The 25,209-nt window shown below is 35.6% G+C and overlaps 1 protein-coding gene across 2 annotated transcripts in view; it reads right to left on the bottom strand.

Annotated features, from left to right (window-relative positions):
* Positions 1-25,209, bottom strand: part of LOC144445083 (pumilio homolog 1-like) — a 53,340-nt gene that overhangs the window by 17,247 nt on the left and 10,884 nt on the right. For both annotated transcript variants that reach the window (XM_078134634.1, XM_078134635.1), the window contains exons 3-4: positions 22,603-22,689; positions 254-389 (exon numbers count right to left, since the gene is read on the bottom strand). In XM_078134634.1, coding sequence (XP_077990760.1) covers positions 254-389; positions 22,603-22,689 — 223 coding nt within the window. The remainder of the gene's footprint in view (positions 1-253; positions 390-22,602; positions 22,690-25,209) is intronic.

The following is a 25,209-nucleotide window of genomic DNA, read 5'->3' as shown; positions in this document are numbered from 1 at the left end:
TAGAGTCAAACTGAACGACACTCTTCTTACTTACAGCGTGGTAAATTTAATCGAACCCTGAATGGGGTTCGAGCCCCGACTGCAGTGGTAAGAGGCAAGTGGTTTAACCACTCGGCCACCGACATCCCTATTCTATGTAATACCAATGGCACTTTACAAGGGTGATTATCACTAAGCACATCATTCACCAATAGAGGGCACCACTAATTATGACAAGGTATATTCTGCTAATAACCTAGCATACGATACTTACGTCTCGAGTCTCCAGCATTAGCAATCTGTACTGCTCCCCAGTTAGGCCACTGGTCTCCCAAGAATATACTCTTTTGTTCATCTTTTCGTTCATCTCCATCATTCATCTCCCAAAACTTCTTGGCAGTGGGGACAATCTATAGAAACGAGAAAATGATCACAAATTTACAATCACTGACATACAAGTATAAATGCCTTTGTTTCACAACAAAAGAATCGTCTGTGCAAACGGCAATACATTTCATATGAAATCTGTAAAATATGTACACACGTCTAATCTAAAACTGTATAAAATTAGATGCCACCTTTTTTGTTGAATCTACAAATAATACTGAAATTTGCAGACTTACAGTGTCATAGGCAGTAAGGTAACAACTCTGCAATAAATATATCCTAATAATGTAATATTGGTCATTTCACTCTACACACAACACAACACACTTTAACATAAATTTTGATCAAGTTGAAAAATGAACAGGAAAGCCTAGTTGCAATACAATACCCTACCAGCACAGTTATAAAAGCAGTACTTTTCTGCTGACAATTTAGAACAGTATGAACCCATCAGTTCACATATCCTAAATTAACGTTGATTTGTTGGAAAATCTCAAAAAAACGTGTACTCATTCGCTTGCATATCCTGAAATCATGAATTCTAATTTCCATGCTATAAATGAAGTAAATACATGCTCAGCCACACAGGTTTCTTCCATTTTTCTTGTCAGACTTTACAAGGTCACTTCTGGGCTAACAGCCGTGGTAATCTCACTACACAGAGGAATACATTGACCAAGATACAGGGATATAGAATGGATTCACCTGTGACATTTACATCACAAGACCCAAGGTAATCTTGTTACTATAGACACCATTGTTGATAAGATGGCCGACCACTACCAGTCCTCAAATTTCCAGACATTACCACATACCTTTGACACACCGCACACTTATCGTTTTGTCTATTACGAATCTATACACGATTCATAAATAGAATTCAGGTTTGCCCTTGTATACTCTTTTGGTGGACTATATTTTATACTGCTGGCAAATATTACCAAACAACCAACAAATATAAACGTGTATAATAGCAATATTTTGTGGACAGAAGTATTTAGTATGTAACAGCCAGCAGAATTCCATGCCAAAATTATATATTTAGATACAAAAATAAGGAAATGTGAGTGTTTTTCATGTAGTTGTTTACACAGTTTTCAATGTCTTCATGTGTAAGATTATATGTATGTTTTTCTGTGTTGTTGCAAGACAAATTTCCCCGGGAGGGATAATAAAGTAATAATAATAATAAATCTAAGCACATTTTTCTAGACCCATCCGTCCTCTTGGCAAAGAACACTGAATACACAAGTCCCACTAATTCATACAACTGACACTGGTAATCTGTTACATGAGAACTTGAGAAGTTCTGACAACCTGAGAAGTATGACTTTTTTTTTTTCTTCGCAAAGATTCTTATTCTATATCATGTTTTAATAATTCATTTGAAGGATAAGAACTGATATTAAAGGGAAGATGGATTACCTGTATCTCATAACATAAGGATAACATCCATCTCTACCAGTGATACTAGTAGTATGAAAGAACTTGCGTCATTCCACTTCTAATATACAGAAATTCACACAAAAACTTGCATCCTGTTACCTTTAACGATGACCACACACATCTCACTTAATTCATCCTCTTTATCCAATTGCTATAGCTACTACCTGTGTCACTATGGCAACAGTTGCCAGGACTTACAGGAGCACAAATGAACTATCGTTTGGAGACTTGTTACACCCTCCCAGTTAATAATAGAAGTATTCTGTGTTCTTGACATCACAATGGTATTATCTACTGCGTGTACCAAGTCAGCAAACAAACTATATTTAGGGTTGTAATATCATTGTGTACAAAGTTAGTCACCATGACAACAAAATGAGACCATCTTCCTTGGCAACTGTTTATAGTTATTGTTTCATAATTGCAATTAATAGTAGAACAGAAATTGACACGGATATTGATACTGCAATTTATGTTATGGATTTTTTTTATTAATGAATGAAAATTCCCAAAACTTTTCAAGCACTAAACCTAAAACAATTCTTGCAAATCTAGCAAACTCTTAATCAGTGACGGTTCCTCAACAAAATGATTAAATATGTTAGAAGTACATTGATTTTGCTAAATTATATGACCCGGGTTAAGAAAATATTCCACATCTGTGTTTAAGAGTTTTCTCAAAGAAAGCTTTTGAAACAACTTGTGACATGTACTTTGTGTTACACTTCCATTAGCAATGACTTTGTCTGCTCTCTTAACCATGGAGTTTACTAATCTTGGCATTATCAATCAATCAGCGATGACTTTCACAAACGTGTACCCCATGTAGTTCTCTAATTCTGGCATTACCTGTCAATTGACATTGCCTTTCACACTGCCAATTGTTTGCCCAACGTGTTACTTGTCTTACACCGACAAAACTCTGTGATAAACTTGATGACATTCTGCCTTGACTAGGAACATATCAGGCATATCTGTTATGAGTGGAATTTAACCAGCGTCACAAAAATAGAGACATACGATACCAAACGGACATGGCCTCGTCATCGTATCCACGGTAACCAAGGCCAAGTATACTTACCCTTAATCCAGTAATGGCCTATACTGGGGACAACAACAGTACTCAAGTAGCCATTTCTAAGTTCAATAGCGCTAATTACATTGTAATGTTTCAATGAGCACTTTCTGAGTATCATTCATTCTAGAGGTTTGTCTTTGCTGATTGTTACTGTTGTTATGTTTAGTGTCTAGGTTGTGTGCATAGCCTTCAGAAAGCACAGTTTATTTATTTAACTAAAGGGGATCGCACAACTTACCCTGAATTAACAACTACTGAGTTTTATGAATTGTGAAAATGATACTGTCTCAGTTGATATAGTATGTATACACATACAGTAAATGATTTGAGATGACATTTTGATATATATATATATGTATAATCCAGTATGTGAACAGTCCAGTCACAACTATGGAATCTGACAGCAGCCTGATATCACTGGAGTCTCATGTGTCTCCAAGTCTAGTACAGCTAATAGTATACTAGTATAGGGTTGATAAAAAAATGTTCATCAGCTTGCTAGACCAAATGATTTACAAAGATTATAACAAATAGTTCAAAGTTTTTGGCATTGAGCTTCCAATCTGTCTTTGGTCGACGATCCTCATCAGAATGACAAATTCCATAATTGATGAGGATCGTTGACCAAGACAGATTGAAAGCTCAAAGCCAAAACTTTGAACTGTTTGTGTGTTATAACCTTTGTAAATCAGTACAGGAGTTGATGTTGAGTATCAACGGTATAGAGAATGAGTGTATTGGTGTCACAGATCAAGCAATTTAACAGCTAACAGTTGCAGGAGAAATTGGCCAATTTTTTAAAATGTCAGACACCAGAGAAGGCTCGCCTGAACAAAAACAAATTACGGAAACATAAAACAAGGCTGGTTTATAGCCATGAATGATGACATGACTACATTAGTTCAAGGCAACTTGTCACAACACAATCACCATCTATCGACTACCATCTCTACTGCAAGTTTTCATTCATTATTAGTCTGTAAGGTATGCCATGACGGGGCGCCCTCAAACATCGGCCAACTCCTAACACTGAGAGGAGGGCGGTGAGGGTGAAACGTCACGACGTATCTTACAGTAGCTGCAGTACATTACAAGAACTTCCTCAAAACCCACTATCTCTTACTGCCTCAAAACCCACTATCTCTTATATCTTACACTTACAAAAATACTCTGTAGTTCAAGGTTGAGGCAAAAGGTCAAGATTAAATGAACTCTATGAAGAGTAACACTTGAAGTACAACACTACATTTTGCGTTCATCACCCAAAACACATCAATATAGCTAAATCAACAGTATACTCTAGAACCTTGGAGTGTGTCAACTTTGTGCCAGGTTTGAATGAAATATGTTAATGCAACAGAAATGTCTGTGTTGACAAAATGAATGGATAGGTGGGACAGACAGACAGACAGATGCCTGCACATTACTTTACAATACCCATTGCAATAACCCCCTCCCCCTTCATGATACGTATCCATGGGGGAAAGGTCAACCCAAATTACTGTATTTTCGGAGTACCATATTTAGCTTTAGGAAAGCAAGCTATTGGAACTCATTCAAGTTTTTCATACATGCATAACAGCAAAACAAAACAGCTATCAAAAACATCTCAATTCAGCTGCAACATCCAAGTTCAACTATGCCCGAGACAGAAATGTATCAAACCAATATAAATCAACTAGTGCTCACTAATCTCTCCTCATACATTAAACACTGGTCACGACCAGGACATTAAATACCGGTATCCAGTCACGTTTACAGTAACTTAGAAATAAAATATATCAAATATATCCGGTTCTGAACACATACACGACTAATCAATTTAATAATAGCACATCCTTATAGTGTACAGTATTTATCCCAAACCATTACTGTTACATCGATCAATGTCGTTCAATGGACGTTATATTTACTATATACAAGTTTACTAATGGTTATGATGCATGACCAGTCATCCAAGGCCAAGGTTGTATACACACAATCTCATGATTAAGCTACTTTCTTCAACATCTTCTAATGACTAAATAAATTACCTCTCCAAGGTTTATGGTCCACTGCTTTGATTTAATAATCAATTTACCAACTCCCAGCCTGTTAATAGAACTGGTGTTGTTGTTTTTCCTTTGTAACTTCACATCAGCTTTTGTCATGACTGTATAACAAGCAAGGTTGTACCATTATTTTACCAGAATTACCAAACTAAACTTTAAGCAAAATATATAGGGAATTCCAATTTGTTTAAAACCCCACCATCCCCCCAGCAGCTCGCATTATTAAAATTTAGAGATTAATTAGCCATTCAAGGTTGAGAAATATCTGAGATGATATATATTCACACATGAACAAAACCAATTCCTATAGTGCCCCCTCTCCCTAAACTCTATGCCCACGACCTTTGACCCTTACCAGCTGATCCAAAGTTCACAGGACAATTAAACATGGTACCTTCACAAACAGCTGACTGACAACCACAGAATCAAGTCACCTGGCGTGCAGAATAATGGTCATATCATAGACTTAACAAAGAATTGCAACAACAAATGACCCCGACATGACCTAGGTGAAAGCCTTGACAGACAGCCACTACAACAGTACATTGGTGACTATATTAGCTATAGAAAGGTAGCTGACATGAGGCAATAATACCCTTGTCACATTCCAGGCATTTTCTGTCTACTCTGGGAAACAAGATACAGCACAATTTGTCAGCAGAACAGAGAAACCTTTCTTTTGAAAACTCATACAGTCTGACCTACTACTTCTGTCAACTGGATACAATTTTTTTTTTTTAGAATTTCATCCAACTTTTTAAATTACTTTTTCTGAACGAATCCCAAAGATTTGTCACTTAGAGCCAAGCACAACAAAACTGATATAAATGGAATACATATGACAAAAATATCAATTATGCGTTTTCATTTTATGCAAAATAATACAGAGAAGTAATACACATAACTGTACCAGACTGATACAGAAAACAGACACTATAAGTGTTTTAGTTTAGGGAAGTAAAGTCAAAGTTTAATACCAAGCAAGATAACACATAAATCATGGTACCACTTGGGTAAATTACTGTACAAGATATGGAAATATGTGCAAGTTGTACTAGAGTTTCCTCTTCCCCAACCTATTACCCAGGAGATTTTCCCCTCCCCCAAATCATTACCCGAGTTCACAAAGACATTTTACCTATCACCTTGAACCCTACCCCTCTCTCTCACAGCCAATCTGTGCCCTATTTCAACACATTCAACACTGATGTGCGAGGGCAGTATGCAAGGTCACGTCAAAGTACTTTACAGTTTATGTCACATCCAGCAGTTTCCAATCAATAACGGCAACATCATCATTTTATAGCAAAAGGTCAAAGGGAACACCATAGTGAGTCAAAGAGAAATACAGCATGAACAATCTACAGACAAAATCAGTAAGTTGAATCCTACAGATCTGTATCAATCTTGACATGGAAGACATTTTAATCACGCTGATTGAAAATATTTCCTGGACAAGGAATCAATAAAGGATCTCAGAGTCAATTATAATTGCATGTAAACTTTGATTGTTTTCATCAAGCAGTCTCTATGACTATACTCTTGCCCTTTCCCCACCCCTCACCGTCTTTCTGTTGTCAACTGTTCGGACTCTTTCAGAGGTCTGAACACTTTAAAGTGAAAGCTGCAAGTAATTTATGAAAATTTGATAATATTGGTTAAACTCAAACAGGAATACAGTTTTACTTCTGATGAAGTAGGAGTTGGCAATGTACCTCGTGAAACCCAATTGCAATATTGGTCAAAAAATAAGTTATGCAATTTCCACAGACCTATTATGTGCAAAATCAGTCCAATGATAGCACATCATGTGTATAAAATGAAAAGTTACTGTAATAGTTGATGGGTTTCGTTATCCATTTCAACCCTTTTTCGTCTCTAAATAAATTCATGGTTTGTCATTTCATAGAAGTCACTTGTATGTTATCAACTCAATTCAAATTCTGTGACTTTACAATTCCAAAAGAATATATGTCTACGGAAGAGAAGAAGCCTTTCAGCCTCCATTACCCTGGCAATATACATCTTCTTGTTCACTGGTTACCATAACAACCACAAGGTACTTTCTCAAATTTGTGATAAACATGATCATTAGATTTGTTTTTATTCTTTTTCTGTTTGCCTAGAAGGAAATAATCCTGGGATACGAAATCAGGTTTATTTTTGTCTTCAAACGGTCATCTCTATTATGATCATTTTTTGTACTTTTTTTTATTGAACTTTGAAGTTAAGATTTTTTATTAAAATGTTAATCAATTCAGATATAGCTGTGTAACTGTTATACATGAGAACACAACATATCTATATCTAGCTAGTCTAGTTTTTATACGGTATCATTACAATTTATACCTCCACTCAAAGTGGTTTAGTTAGAGACCACATTGGAATCCACACTAATATACAGCATGGCCTCATGCATGTAAAGCCAATTTGATGTGCCACTGACCCACAACAATTTCCTGTGACACCAAAATTTGGTATTCCGTATTTTCTTATACTGTCTTACGAGAAAACCCTGTTTTTATCATTTTGACAAAAATTGTCATTCATTCGAGGGCATGGCGATATATTGTATGAAAAATATCACAGATTACATTTCTTACAGGTATTTGTCAGAAAATTTCCTTCAGACTAACTAAACTAACTACCTTTCTAACAGTGTGAATAATAGACTTAAATTCTACACACAAAAGCATCAAGTGTCAGGAAGTCTATATTGTACAGAACCACTCCATTAAACACAAACACTCAAGTTCAAAGGTATAGTATATCGGCACTGCACTTAAAAGTGCTAAACAAAACCATATACAGAAAGTAATTCTAATACTGCTGACTCACTACAGGCAGTAAGTAGGTAAAATCTATTACATGTACAATCACTCACATACTTCAGAGATTTCTACAAAAAAATACACTTATTTTTCATAAACCTGGATCTACTACACTATGCAGGCTATAACGATAATCATCCACATACAACAAACCAACTACACTGCTCTGAAAAAGACCGATCCTGTCATAACTAATTTGCCTTGATGTGCAACATTTTCCCGCGCCTTGATATTTTTTTTAATCATGCACACTGTTCTATAGTCTGAATAAGTTCATTAACAAGGTGAATGATGAGTGGTAATACATGTCAAAACATCCTATTTGGTTGTACAATGTCAACATAGAGAACAATACTTGACAAAGTTACAATGACAACTGTCTGAAATTCTCTAGTAACCTTTGGCTATGAATACATAATTGAACAAACTACAAGCACATAATGACATGGGTCTTTGTATGGTAATCAGTCACACACTTACATAAGCATTGATAGACTCTCTGCATGATTGCATATAGAGGACACCTACCTATCATACAATAACAACAACCCTGACATGCAAATCATGTTCACTGAACTGGTACCATATAAATACAGGCAAACAATGCCTCATCACCTCTTAAGCCAGGGAAACCCCTTAAAATATCAACACAATATGAGAAACAGTGACCCCATGTGTTGATGTTGTAATAATTGACTGGTTATGTCATTTTCTCCAACAGTTTGCTATGCCTTTGTATTCAAATCTGGTTTATCTTAATTAGAGTGATCCGACTAAATTCCACAGCTAATTTTCATAAAAATAATCTGGGATAAAAAAAAATTGAAAGACAGTCAGCTACACAAATGGAATAGTTCCCTACATCAACTTTACGTCCACATATTTCCACTGTATTTTGTTGACTTTCCTTTCTAAATTTTCAAGGTTACTTTGGGTGGAAATAGCATCTCTATTTTTGTAAAATTTAAAAACTTGCTAACACAAGATATCTGTGGTATATTTATACAACTTCTTGAAAAAAGCCTCACCAATACTCCAAACTAGTCAAAAGAGTCAACCTGCCATGGCACTTATTTACTGTTGATAGCTTCTCAAACATTACTACACCACGAAAATGGCAACACAACAGTACAATTCCTAGTCTAATTGGGGTTTGAATCTGAAAATCTCTTTACCCAACTGTTGGGTGAAAGAGATCTGCACATTCTAACCCAATGAATTTGGGCACCTAAACTGCACTTCATCCCCTTACTCGGTACAAGTTTGTCAGCGTACTCCCTTCCCCTATACTTTGGTCAGTACCAGTTTCTTCAGGCAAAACACCTCAAAAGAAAGTCGTTCTATGTTAAAAATATACTTTATGTTAATAGCAAATCACAATGCGTTTTAAGTCTTGGAGTACTCTGCAATAGTGACAGCGATACCTTGAACTACATACAAATTGTTTAGTTTTCATCACATTGTTTACTTGCAATACATTCTCTCTTTTCACAACCACTGGGATGTTATTTTTTCATCTACAAATAAGTACTTTCAATTTTCTTTCTCAAACCAGAAAAATACTTGCAAAATGTGAATAAAAGCCTACATAATATAACATACATGTACTATGCACTATTCATTTCACAAAGTGGTTTTTTCTTCTATTTATGTGTCTTTGTCAGAAAAAAAACCATCGCTATCTTGCAAATATATATCAAATAGAGATCCGTGGAAGATGACAACTTATCACGTCACCATGGCAACACCATCAATAAAAATATGGGTTTTTTCCTATCTGCTTCACGACATCAGTTAGCTGTCAAGCTATTTCTAGTATTTCCTATGTGAGATAATACTTCACAACATGTCAAACTAACGCTTACTGATATGACTTCACAGGTAGAAATGGAAGTTTGTAATAATTGCTATTCCCTCCATAGATAAGCTCACCAGGTAATATGAGAAGCAAAAGGAAATGTTAACCTGAAAGGAGTACACATACTGCCACATTGTTTGACATTTCCATTTATTTTTCATCACTAACTATCATCTGCACATATCATATAAGGTCATAATATATATTCAATCTTTGCCTCTAACTGACATGGATGTGACCTTTGGCAGATGGACTAAATGTGGCTACACTCATTGCACAAATTTACATTGTACATTATCATCGACAGTATACGGGAACAGTGAAACACAAAATTATACATGAATGCTTGGACAAAAAACTTAATTTATACATAGAAACTTAACACAAAATTACACATGATAAAACAAAAAATTATACCTGAACACTTAAACGCAAAACTACAGATAAAAATTTAAACACTAAACTATGTCAGTCGAAAAAACCACAATAATAAGCACAGTGACTTTTCTGAAGAATTCCTTCAGCTATACCACGTGCCACACCCAACGTCAACATAGTTCATACCGCCCGTATAGCCGAAAACCTACCACCACGGCCATCTGCAGTATTGCGTGAAAGTATCTCGGACCCTCCCAATGCCATCAATCAGTCTGGCTGTCAGTTGGAGAATGCCGTTTTAGCTCAGGTGAAGTGTCTGTCGACAGTCATGCTCCACTCTCAATCTGCTGTACAGTGTCAAATCACAAACCACATACTGCAAAGTGCATGGGTCACTATAGCAATAAACCACAGGCCTTTCACAAAGCCTATGTCTCCTTCAAAATATAAAGTGTCTGCTGATGTCCTCTCGGGAATACCACTTATGAATTTAAAACACTGTTTTAACAATTTAATTTCTAGAATGTGCGAATGCCAACACCTCTTACAACAATTAGTACAGGCAAAAAAATTCCTGCATTTCATATAATTCAAAATATAATTTTCAAAAATACATAGTATGCAAATATATTTCATTGAAATCTAGGCAAGACAACACTAACACATCAATGAGACATGTATGTGAAGTGTTACAATTACAGCCAGGAGCCTCGTTTTCATCTCGCATCCATTTTACATGTAATAAATGCACATCACACAAGCCATGGCGAGATTTCTCTCACATCACTTGAGAATGTTTCTATGGAAACAGTCAAGTTCTATTCACCATCACTATGATTTTCAATCTATCCTCTCCAGACTCAGACAACATGACTAGACTATAGGGCAAGGACAGACTCAACGGGGGTGTATGAAATTACAATTTCTAAAGGCCAGGGATTCAATCCCAGGGTCTCAAATTCTATGTTATCACATCAGTGGAACCATAAGGATTACATTACATTCTTTTGTTCTGAACTTTTTTCTACTGCTACAGCTTTATTTTACGACTACATTTTAATCCTAATATGAAGTGGCCCTTTCTATTAGTTAAAACAGCTATCTAATTCAAATATGAAATACTGGGGAACCAATCAAATGTACAGGTATACAAATTTAACACTTTGCTATAAAGCCACTCATTTATTGTAGCTGAATTTAGAGTATCGGAATGACCTCAAAGCTAGGGAGTACAGGTCAGGTCAGAGCTAGGAATAGGGTTATTGTAAAACCCCCTAGCATATGCTTACTGTGCACCTTTTTCTATGAATGGCTTATGTTATGGGCATCTGCAAAAATACCAAGTCCAAGAATTGTTTCCAGACTTCAATGGACAATACCAGACAGGAAAATTGGTATCTATGTAACAGAACAAGATTAACGCCACGCCTGACTCGTTTTCCAACAGAAGGGCAGACCTTACCTGCTCAAGTCTTGGAAGCGCTAAAGCTTTTTACGATTCTATGGAGCAACAATGACATTTACAGTTTATGATTGTAGCGATGTATCCATGGCAATTCAAGCGTTGCCTAATTTCACACCTGAAGGTTTCCTAATCACTCTCAGAACAGATCCTATCTGTTTGTGAGGCATAGTGTGAAGGTATCCTTGGCAACAACTTGACACCTTAACACAACACAGATATACTATGGCAACTCCTGCTTTTAAAAAACAAACTATAGTAGTTATCACAAACTCTCTCTTAGACTCGGGTCCAGATAGTTCATCTCATGCCATCGACAGAGATTAATCGCCTACTGTGATAACAGTAAACGTACCACAAAGAACTAGATTACACTAAATCATTTCACTTTCACTCGCAGGATAACATGTCAGCAACACTCTCCACCCCTAAATTCATTAATATTTAGTATGCAATTTGTCAAACCTAATCGGGTGAATTTATGAAACATACGTGAACCCTTCAGTTTTTTCATAAATTGTGTTGACAGCTTAGAAATGGTTGCAGATGTACAAACAGGTATATGGACAGACAGATGGCTTAAACTCAATCATAGAACCCCCCCCCCCCCCCCATCCACTTAACAAATAAGGGTTCGTCTTACTCACACCATGACCATACATATACATTGTTATTTCTGTATATTGGTTTGGACTCTAGATAACATATTTCTTTTACATTACCTCATGTCAAATGAACATGCTTACCACACTATACTATGTAAGTATAAAAGCTTAAGTGTGTGTATGTGTGTGTGTGTGTGTGTGTGTGTGTGTGTGTGTGTGTGTGTGTGTGTGTGTGTGTGTGTGTGTGTACAGGGGTGGGGTGTTTTAACTTTTTTATATGGTCCATCGCACATTTTCATTAAGAATTTTACTTCACCTCTTTACATAAACCTTTTCTTGACCTCTGTCTGACCTTTATGGAAGTCGGGTCACGTAAAGCAAACTTGCTGGCATGCAGTGTGTAGAACAATAAGGAACACTATGTGAAATGTTGTACAATGTAAATACGATGGCATGGCTTCTTGAACTATTAACCCATTTATGTGAAATCTCATTTATTCTGTAACAGAGAGTTTTTGCTAAGGTTGGGAAACCCTGGTAACAGAAAAGGATAAAAGTTGGAGTCTACCCGTATACAATCTACCACCATTTTGTTTGGGAACCCCACTAAAATCACTTGGGGGAACACTGATAGATTTTACCTGCTTACCGGCCTAATGAAAACACTTTTTACTACAAAAACACTACTTCATAATACCCTAATAATCTTCAATACATTTGACATATTCCTAAATTTTATTTCAAATAGTCTTTATTTTTTCAACATTATATCTTTGCTGCAAAATATACTATTTTATGATAGACAAACAAATAACTGTTACAACTATATGCAGTTAAGAGTACAAAACTTGCATTTAAGAATTCCACACTTTTACCCATGTACAAAATATTTGAACAAGTTGTCGGTTTATATCAAAATGTTGGTGATAGTTGTATTTCAGTAATAATTTGGATGTCTATAAACAGAAATAAAATTGAAATAAAATAAATCAAAATATAAATTTTGAAAACTATTTCACCAAGGTGATATGTTGGACTGCATATCTTCACAATGCACCTAGTCTGGTTCCTATATTACGTGTTACGATTACTATGATCATCTCCACTCACGTATTGGGAAAGTCGTTATTCTAGCACAAAAATCTGTGCTATCCCCCTGACTGTGTTCATTTAAATGTGATGGCGTTATCGCGTCCCCACATCATTCAAGTTTCAGACTGCAGAGGTGGAGTTTGGTTAATGAGCAATTGTCTAAAGGAACTAACCAATTACAACTGTCTTGTCAATTTGTGATGGATTACTACTGACATGCATCATTCACCCTTTGCCCAGCGGGAGTAGCACAGATTTCTGTGCTAAAATAATGACTCTCCTTCTATATGAGTGGAGATGATCGTAGTAATCGTAACGCATCGCATAGGAACTAGACTACTATGCACCCTATAATTGTTTCCATTAGTGTATCCTTGGCAGGCACACAATCTGAAAGTAATCACTTAACCTGGTCATTTCAAAGATGAGTGTATCAAATGACAATATCTGCCACAAACAATCAGTTGCTGGAAAGAATAACTTGTCATTCTACCGTTGTAGTCACCATACATATCATCATATTTGAATGGATAATCTGGTTCCGAGTACTTTACCTCATAGCAAATGGCACCAAATTAAACAGTTTTCAGTGGTCGATATGCTGACAGAACATAGCACTTGAAGTTCTTCAGAGCCCAACCCTTGCTGCTTTTCCGAGATGGCACCACATGTAAATCTATGTAATCACCATATGCTCTACTTTCACTCCCCCCATTTATCAAAACAACATATACAACAAAATCTGATATATCCAGTACCCTGGAGGTTCACAATAACCCAGAATCTCTAATAGAATCACAACATCCCTTCCTGTTCTAGTCTCTCTACACATTCAATTAATTTCATCTTCTTCATCATATCACAGTCCAACCCATTCCAATTCCACATAGTGAGAGATTGTACAGATAGTTGTAATTAATCAATTCAGACTTTCATTCCTGATACTCAGACTGATAACACAGACTATTGATATGCAATTCTGTAGTTTGGAAATCAACTTATCATGATGTACATCTTACACCATATTGATATACCAACCTGGAAGACAACTCTTTCATAAGCACTAAAGTCTCCATTTCAAGTTAGACATCATAATGGGTTGATTTCCAACTGACTATGACGAAATTGTAAATAAAATCAAAATCAAGAATATTTACCAAATATTGCAACATTTTTTTAACAATGCCATTACACATCAGTTGCTACTGAGCTTAACCCTTTCACCACCAATTCCCGCTATTGCGGGAACGCTCTAGGGCGCCCACCAATTCCCGCTATTGCGGGAACGCCAAAGTTCATTCACCTACCTCGCCGGTGTGCCGTTTAACGGCAGCTATTGCTGCAAAAATTGCTGCCATAACTAGTTCCACACATGCGTATTAGCCTTGTTTATCTACACAGCCATTTTGAAAGCATGACAGTGAACGGTATCTCGAGTACGATCCAAATGACGAGCGATCGTAATTTTTTGTGCGTTTTTCGCTCACGAAATCGAATTTCAACATGGCGGAAGTAATTAACGGCTCTCATAACATGGCCTACGATATAAATTATGTCACTATCTTTGGATATTTCGATAGAATTTGACTCGAAATACATCGTTGAATACAAGTATTTAGCTGTGGGAACACATTGTACTTGTATGTAAGCATCAAATTCCCGCTAAGGCCGTGTGAGCTGCCGACGGCAGTTTACGGTTGAATTTTTGAATGTCGTTCAAATTTACGCAATCTTGTGACCGTGCCGACGCCCATGCTAACGTTCTGGGGGTAATTTTGGGCTATATCGTGGATTATTTTGGTTTTATTTCTTTTTGTTACGGCTCAATAATGACTTGTATTTGTATTAGCTCAATGTGTAGAGGTCAGTGGAGGGAAACTTACTCGTGATATGGGCGATTTTCCGATCGGATTTTTTACGCGAGTTTTTCAATGTAAAATTCAAATTTCAACATCGCTGAGGCAAAATCTGTCTCCCCTAACATCGTTTGCAATGTAAATAAAGGTGCTGTTCGTAGAAATTTCCACTCAATTTTGACTATGAATACGATGTTTTATATAAGGAGATGGCTGCGTGAACTCGATGCAGTATATGGAAGGATCAGATTATCGCAACGTAACTTCAAAGTCCCGACTGCAGATTTGCTTTTGTGGGTAAACATGTCGGCGAAAAGCGTCACGTTGGCGTCCCGATTCGGACTCGTAAACTACCAACTTGGGGGCATTTTTTACTGATTTTGAGGATAAATTTGGTGATAATTTTTTGTTGTTCTGTCAAATAATGATATATAATTACACAAACTGATTTTTCAGAAGGTATTGGGGCGACGACTTCAGATATTTTTGTCCCTTTGATTGTCGGTGTGGGGCTGACTATTGCGTCGTAATCGGATTAGTGAGCCGTTAATTATTTTCGTTCAAATTTATTACGACTAAAAATAACATTTTCTGACAAATTTTCGCCGATTTTGACCATTTAACCAGTATACAGAAGTTTTGTAGGAACATAAATGTTGGTAATTTGAATTTTGTTTGTAATATAAATATTTTGTTTATTTGTGATATGTCAATAAATAAACAACCTATGCTTGTTTTATTAATATTTTATTACATTAATCCATATTTCGGTTATGTGTGTGATATTTGAATTTATGTATTTGCTACTATGATGTAGAAAATTTATTTTCCATTCAAATGATACCTTATTTTAAAAAAATAAGCAACTCTAAGTATTTTTATATCAGTTTGATTACACCACACTCACTCTCACATTATGTTAGTGAGGGGGCTGGTGGACAACACACAATCCCATGAGGCCATTGGTGGTGAAAGGGTTAAACACAAAGATAATCAGAATATATTAAGGGTATCATTTGAATACAGGTATGCAAATATTTTCACTATTGCACTGCAAATACATATAGTTCGTGCATGTACCACTTCAAATAGACCGTAAGGTGCATCGTGTTGTTCAGTCCTATCACCAACTATTGGCTGATAGCGTGGCACGAATGTCATATCATATAGACTAACAAGCAAGTAATCACTGGTATATGAAATGATACATTTTGCCATTTTCTGTTCACGACATATTTACTATTAGACATTCATACAAGTTACCAATCTAGATCACTGCATCATTCATGAACCTTTACATTCCTGCAGGTACAACAATTTCAGTATGAGTGGCAAAGAGGCGATGTATCCTATTAGTTCCCTGGGCATTTAATGTAAGTTTCAACACATCAGAATTATGACATGGTCTATGTATGGACTTTCAATATCTTTTACCAGTGTTGTGAACCACCATACCATAAATATTGTGGTGTGCCACCTAGTACGTAACATCCATACTATAAAAAAACACACTGAAATTCCACACAGCAAGTTTAGCTCAGACTTGCTGTGGTCTCACTATCTCTCACCTACTTTTTGAACCACAGAAAGGGAGTCTTAAAATAGTGAGGCCACAAGGAAGTCTCTGGGCTACCCTTTCACAGTTCCCGTCATCTGGACTTGGTCACATGTGGATACACCTAGTTAACCAGCATAGGTTGAAAGACTATCAGATAGAACAGCTAATGGCTGAAAACAAAGACTCAAAGGTTGAACTTTGAGGGCAAACTAAATATCTACCCTAAATACACTGATTAAATCAAGTGGCATAACTTTTGTATAAGAGATGTTGAATTATTTACACTAAGTATAAAATGTATTGTAATGAGTCATAGCCACAGTTTGAATAGCTTAGCCAGCCTAGATTCCCAGACAAATCATTGCATGATGAAATTTACTTATCAAACAAAATAATGGGTTGAGTAGGAAATCTGCAATTCAATATTCTGTTCTACAAAATGTCTTCTGGACATTATTAGTGGAGAGCTAACTATTCGGTCAACAAAATTGAGATGCTGAAGCTATATGGGCAAACCCTTTTCATGCATAAGACAGGGATAGAAATAGCCAGAAGTCAAACATGGACTACTACATATTGTATCTTGACTACCAAATTTATAAGGTGGTAGTCTGCTAGACCAATGGAAATCAACAGAAAATTGTAGCTGAAACAATTCACTTTGCTAAATCTGACTTCCAAGCATAGAAGTAAAATTTGAACCCTGTTGTAAGACATTACTGAAACCCGAGCTGGACTAATTTTTGACAGTGACTGATGACATCATCACTCATTATCGGTACTCAATTTTGCAGCAAAAATCTAAAATACATTTCATTTCTGACCTATAGTTGAGGCATGAATTGTATTTTTTTTTGAAAGATAAAATGATACACAACGCAGTATCTATATCACAGTCACAAAACAGCAAGTAGGAAATAATTGTGGGAAATCTGTGTCAAATTCGTTCTACTTGAGGTATAGTACAGTATGTTATATGTTATGTCTAGACATGTAAAACTACAGTCTCGGAGATGGATGACATGACAGACTATTTAGGAGCACACAAAGTGATAGGATTGGGTTGCACAAAATTTCTACCATAGATAATTCACACAATTTTTGATACAAAATGATAACTTTCCTGTCGTTCATTATCTAAGCACTGTTTTTCTTGTATCACTGATAATATTGTTTTAATAATCTGCTATAATCCTGTTTTGATTGGCATTCAAAATGGCTGCCTCACAACCTGATCAAACAAAAGGTCAAAGTTCATTCACTAATTTCACTGAACATGTTCCTTTTTGTCCCAATGTGTAAACACACATTTTCTTTCCCTGAACTGACATAAGAGCCAATGAACCATCTAAACACAGGTCAATATTTGGAGCCAATTTTGGGCTACATAATAATCTACTCAGCCTCCAACAATAGCAACCATTCTCAGCACAATTTGACGGAAAATGCTGTTTTCCACCACACTATTTTGTTTCCCTGGACTGAGATAAGGCCAACTTTGGATGAATTATCTATGGAATCTCCCAAAACAACAATTGCCAAAAATAACTATTTCAGCACAGAAATAACACAATTCAAGCCTCCAGTAGGCTAATCAGTTTTTTGATGCTGTGTCAAGGATAAGCTATGCTAATGAGGTCAGGGGTCACTCAATACTGTGACCTACCTAACACCAAAGCAAATAAATTACAGACAGAAGTACAACACAATATACTACATACATACCTCTGTCCATAAAACCATCAACATTATTGCTCCCCTAAACTTCCTGCAACCTGTGGTCAAACCTTTTTCTGTAAGAACTATCAAATATATTAATCCTTGGGGCATGATTTCACTGAAAATATTTAATCTATGTGGGCATCAACATAGAGATGACATTATCTGATGATGCATGTGAACTGTGATGGACTTTCAGACTTGTATGATTATTGTATCAAGCAAGTATTACTTACTAATAGTCTTGTAATACTATTGACATACAACTGCAGACATCAGACCATGGATGAACAGAACCTGTTACTACAAAGAGGGAAAGTAAACATATGAATTGGATTAATAACACCTGGCTCAGCATGTTGGAACAGCCGAGACTGTATTACACACCATGGTTTGATGAGAACAGTTTTATGGCCTCTATATGGGTACATGAAATGTCAGAGGAACAGGAAATTTGTTTGTGAACTGAACTATTGTGTAAATTGGCTATAAAAACTGAACTATTATGTAAATTAGCCATAAAAACTGAACTATTATGTAAATTGGCCATAAAATTGTTCTTATCAAATGATGAAATGTAATACAAGTCTCTGTACTACCAACATGCTGTGCCAAGTGTTATTCATCCAATTCAGTTGTTTATTTTCCCTGTTTGTAACAGGTTCCCCTAGTGTAACAGGTTCCCCTCGTCCACGGTCTAATGCCGGCAGTTGTACATACATCAACAGACAAACATTATTCATTCATTTATTTATTACATGATATCAATCATCCTGTACATGTAATATATATTTGTGGAACTTGTAGAATGTGTAACCCATAAGATATCTCAATGTCCAGAGATTTGGGTATCTTGCTTGCTCCAGCCCAGAGATGGCCTATCTGGCTTCTTCATGTCAAGCCAGTATGTCCAATCACGTGGCCAAGTCTCTCAAATCAAATTCTCACCCAATTTCTGTTTTCTTGAACTTTATACCACCATTTTGCTAGTAAAATATGGCAAATTTTATGTACTGTGTTTTGATAATAACATAACTGTTATGACCTGTGTCAAGGACAGTAGGTTTTAGTATGCTCCCTAATTTGACACACGGCTGATGCAAAGCCATATTTTGTGATCCATCAATGTTTTATGTTCCCCATTTCCACACGATTTCTTATTCTTTGTGGTGACTGTAAGAAAACTAATTTTTCATCTTTTTGACCCACAACAAAAACAGTACTCTGATGTGGGAGGACACACTTGTAGTAAATAAATATCTGAATTACGAGGCAAGGGACACACATCACAACTGACATAGTCTTTGCTTATTCCAGCTTGACTTGTTTGCATATCTTCTCGTCATTTCTCCAATTATAATTGAAGTTGAATAAATTTCTCTGTAATTTGCCCATTTAATTTTTTTATACCAATCAGTAGGATAATTTTTTACGTAATTCAAAATTCAGTTTATTGTGTTTCTAACTTGTACTGTGTAACGTTCTTAGGGTACTTCAAGTAAAACCCCAATTATAGTTTTCATTATTCTGGCAAGTGTATTGAGTAGAAACTATTACACCAGACAGAAGCTGTCTAACAATGAAATGGCTGTTACTTCATTATGTACACAGCTTGTAAGTATTGACGCTGAATACAAAATTTTCTGTCATGATGATGCTAGACAGAAATCTGTGTCTTTTCATATGCACACAGTGGGACAAGACATGTGTGAAAACTTGAACCTTTTTTCAAGTGGTCTCCATAATGTGCTTATCACCTGCCAAAATGTAATATCTGACAAAATACTGCTATCTGTATTGTACCAGCAGTGACACAAAAATGAACATGCAGTGACCTTACAAGCAACAAACTGCTTTCTGGCAATTTTCAACATTTTAAGACTTATTTCCCTTTTCAAATATTTTATGATTGCCTAATGTTTTTTTCTCTTCTGAATTTCCAACATACTTCTCAAAGACTATATTATATATTGAGCAATAAATACTTTCTTGTTTTTTTAGATTTTTTTTTTTGCAATTAATAAAAAGATAAAATCCTGGACTCCCATGTATTCAATTAATGCTCAAATCATAAATTATGTAATTTATGACCAGAAAACAATAAATTTTACTTGATTTCCCTTCTATGTGTGTATTATGTTGGGTTACCAGATGCCTTTTAACTGCATACTCGCCTAAACCTCCCCATATTATGATTTACTGCAATGGACATGCCTTTCAACAGACACGTTTTATGGCCTCTCAAGGACTCCAACAATACACACAGCAGATTACATATTAGGAAGAGTAAATAACAAAATTTGTAATTCTTCCTTTCTTTTCATTCCATTTCCTATCCACTCACAATTCCGTTTTTTTCTCCCTTTGTTCTGACCCTACAGCACCTAACCATACTCACATGGGTGCACACTCTCAACAGTCAAAATTTTCCGACAAAGGAATCAACCATTCATCAAAAGAGGGGATATTTGACCAGACAAAGGAACATGTTATTTGAGAATAGGGGTCATACAGTGAACACATTCTACATGTGGACAAAGCATGCTATGATTGTCACCACTACAGACCCTTTGTGGCGTGGCTTAGTCATCCATGACGCTATTTTCGATGAGAAAAGCAGGTAACATGGTGGTCTTGTTTTTATTCAACAATAGTAATAAAGTAGTTACGTGGAATTTACCGCCAAATTGTGAGAATTACAAGTGAACTTGACAGATGAATCACCCACTCTGAATTTTTCGACAATATATTCACTCACTGCATTAATTTGAATATATTTATATATACAGGAAATATTGAAAACATGGAAAATTTTTCCCTGATGACTAATTTTCGCTTATTTTGCTGGAAAACAAAAACATGAAAATAGGTCGTGTCCAAAATGTCCTCTACTACATAACACGAACATGAGGACCAGTAATTTGAAAAAAATTAGTCTTTGAACACTAGTTGAAGACCATAAAATGACAACATTTTCTAGTTGCAAAAACATGTAGGCAAACAGTAAAATGGATACATATTTATTTTGATTCATGTCAATTCAACAAAATATTCCATGTTTTTTGGTAATGTACCTCAAAAGAAGCAAAATTCCAACAACAAAATTTTGTCACTTAGAAATCGTCAATTTCTGTCAAATTAACGCTAAAATACCCTTATATTACCATTTGAATTTCCACTAAGTTCAACTTTATTTTCTCTAATGACCTTAATATTCTAATCTGTATGACACAGATCATCGATATATTACACCAACAGACTATGTACTTTGATCGGAACAATACTAATACCCATCATGGATTCCAATTTATAAAATACACTTTCCGTCAAATGAAATTCAGAGAGGTCATGCTACCATGGGTGATTACTAACCGTACCGCTGTGTGAATACAATGTATGACTCATGCAAATTACACAAAAATTTCATTTCCGACAGCCTATTAAAATACAACCTACTCCATCATTGTCAAGTTTGCTCAATTTTTGGATTCTCCCCAGATGTTCCAAACCAACAAAGACAGAGGCAAACCCATGGAATCGTCAACGACACTTGCTATAATTCGTCTTTCATGGCACCGACAGAGTTAGCAGGCAAATATCTCGCTATATATAATATAAGTACCTACAACACTCTCATGAAGAAATTTCAATTTGTGAAAGTAACCCAGATCTGCATTTTGAAAAACCTAACAAGTTTTTGGTTACAGAGGAAATCTGCATCAGTGATATAAAATGTCCATGGCCCCTTACAGATTGAGTTCAGCATCATCAACTCCTTACTGTTCCAGTTCAGCATGAGTCACTGATCTGGGTCACAAAGATTTGTTGCCATAAGACTCACAATCATTCTCCCACATAATGAACATGTCAAAAGTAGCTTTTGTACTGTACATTCTTTCTATAAATTACAGTAATTTTCAACAAAAAAATAAAAGACACTCACTAGACATTCATTTGACACTGTTAACACTACATTTATATCGCTTGAATTTCTTTCACTTGGTTGGTTATTCCGTGAGAAAAGCACCAGATTAAACCACCCTGTATCATTTAAGCATTAGACAGAAACAGTAAATCGCATTACCACTCGCTCATTTTTCTAGAATATTTGTACAGTGCTGTCTCTGACATTTTACCAGCAAAGCAAACATTCTCTTGTTCCAGTTTCATATCAATTTACACCTTAACTTCTGCATTCTTTCATTTACATTTTTTTTACATATATATATATACGCACACAACTTTCCTGTTCATTTTAACCTCTGATCATATTTTACCAGAGCAAATAAAATGGAGTCTTACCTCGTCCATAGGCCTCGTGCTGTTGCCTGTCTCTAATGCCAACGCTTGAAAATCACTAGCCATTTTGGACATATCAACATTGTGTACCTAATGACAAAATAGAGACATGGAAAAAATCTAATGAGTTCAACATACTGAATACATGGCTGAAAATAGCGCGTCTACAAGTATAACATAATGCGGATATGACAAATTTACCTTCATATACCATATGTTGTTCATTGTTTATTTTTAGACTGTTTTGCTTCTTTTTTTCATGAAAATATTGATGACCAGTCAAGGAAAGTATGCTATTTTTTCACCACAATTCAACTTGTTACTGACTCCTGGTGATTTTAGCCTTGAATAACATAACATAGCACTTGCTAATTTGTCAAGAAGTCGTACGGCCTTCAGAGAACTATAGACAAAGAACAAAACAGGCATGCTAGCATGCACAAATACAAAAAATATCTGACCCTCCCTTTACAAAGTCACATTACTTCTCCTAGATAACGCTTACACAAAAATGCAAAGGTTAACACAATTTAAAATATCTTGCGGACTTTGTCTTACGACGTTGTACATTCCTTCAAAAAATTCTAAATTTCTACAACCGTAGTAAGAAATCTAAATACCATAATTCACTCCTTTCAAATTTACAAGCACAGGTTTCAAACTAACAAAATAACATATGCGATATATAAGATGTACACTCCTTGAAGGCAGTTCAAAAACTGATTCTCCTTACGAACACAAAGTGTACAACACGGTGTGACTCATGCGTATTACTAACGTATTACTCAAACACGCGACTGAATCACCAACAAAATGACTTGAATGGCTTGGAAAAGTGAGATTTCAGTTTGAATACCATAAATCAACTTCCATCGTGATTCAAAATGCCAATAAAAAGACATTATGGCTAAGAGTACCATGCCTTTTGTCTGGTAAAGACAATAAATTGACAAAAACCAACTGGATAATACAGAGCCCTCACTTGCATACGTGAGTAATCGTTCGACATCCTTTTGTCTGGCAGACAGTGATTAACAATAAAAAACAGGAATGACAGGTGGGAGAATGGTCATTATCCAAACGGGGTTGACGAGAAATGCACTTAGCGATTTTGAATCTAAACTCTTCATAATAATAAAAGACCACAATGTTGGGTGTCTCCAGGGAATGCTGGTCTTCATCGCCTCAATTTGATGAGATGATGAACCATTTCCATTGTCTGGGCATCAATCTTTAAGGTATTGATTTTTGTCTGAAATTGACCTTAGCAAAATTGCTGCTCCCTATCATCTGGAGCCATAATTTTTCTTTCAATCCCCACTACACACTAATAAGTGATCTAATATACATATTTCATGAAGTACAAACATGATTGTAACTTTGGTAAATTAATTACAAAAAAAAACAATTTCAAAATTACACGGTTATTCCCAATATAATTTCATGATTTTGTCTCCTGCCACAATTACACATATTGATATACCGATATAGTTCAATGCTGACAACAACACACATTTGGGATTCATTTTTTTTTTGTAATTGCTTTACAGCGAGTAGAAACCAGCTTTTATAACACTATCTACTTATTTCATGAAGCCCTAGAAATTCATTAGCCATACAATATCAATGTATTATACTATATCAAGTTTACCAGTAATAATGTTGTCATTATACCAGAGGGAAAGGTAATATGAAAGATAAAATAATTAGACAAAATATCTAATATTCACTTATCAGAGTTCATGATGAAGTGCTAATTTCACGGCAGCCAAAGTGTGTCATCTCCCTTTCCGCTACTATGGTACAAGTTATTTGATTTCATCTGAGATCCTGTTATTTGTCTTAATTTTAACCCTTACTTATTTTATGTTATCATTAAATAATAGAAAAACCAGGTTCAATGTTATAATAACACGTCTTACAATACTTCCCTTTCTACTACCGATACCAACACTCACAAAAACCTTAGCACATATTAAATCCATGTTATCAGCCATGCTATTTTCATAAAGACAAATATAGAGTAAACAGAATAATTCATTTGTCATGGGCACTACTAGGTGGAAATATATCAGTTTTGTGTCAAACCCCTTCCATACAATTTTGAATTACCGATACTATGTGTATGAACTAAATATTGTCTTTTTTTTACTTCTCTTAAATTCTACACCATACAAAACAGAAACAGTTTTTATTCTATGTTAGTGGCTCCAAAAAATATTGGCAGCAAAATACATATTTTCAAATTTGTGAAATTTCACAATTCTTACTGAGCTGATTTCAAATATGGCATGTCATTGACAGTCACTATGGTAACTAGAAATTCTTTTCACTGATGATCAGTTATGCTTATGAATTTACTTTACAGATGATGAGATGATGAAACACATCCTGCTCTAGATAAAATGTGACCTCATGGTGATACCAGGATAGCCATGCAACCATTACTGCAAATGTTACTGCAAAGAATACAAACCATTCTAAACATAAATATCTGTTTTTGTCTGGATTTTTGGAGAGAATGTGGGTTTATTCCATGTCTATCAAAAACTAACAGTTAACAGTATATCCACTAAGTGTTTGGGGCGTTTACATTTGTAAAACTCACAA

Source organism: Glandiceps talaboti, chromosome 13 (genome assembly GCF_964340395.1).
Source record: "Glandiceps talaboti chromosome 13, keGlaTala1.1, whole genome shotgun sequence".
Taxonomy (NCBI): Eukaryota; Metazoa; Hemichordata; class Enteropneusta; family Spengelidae; genus Glandiceps; species Glandiceps talaboti.
The sequence above is the reverse complement of the archived record's forward strand: the minus strand, read 5'-3'. Positions and strand labels throughout refer to the sequence as shown.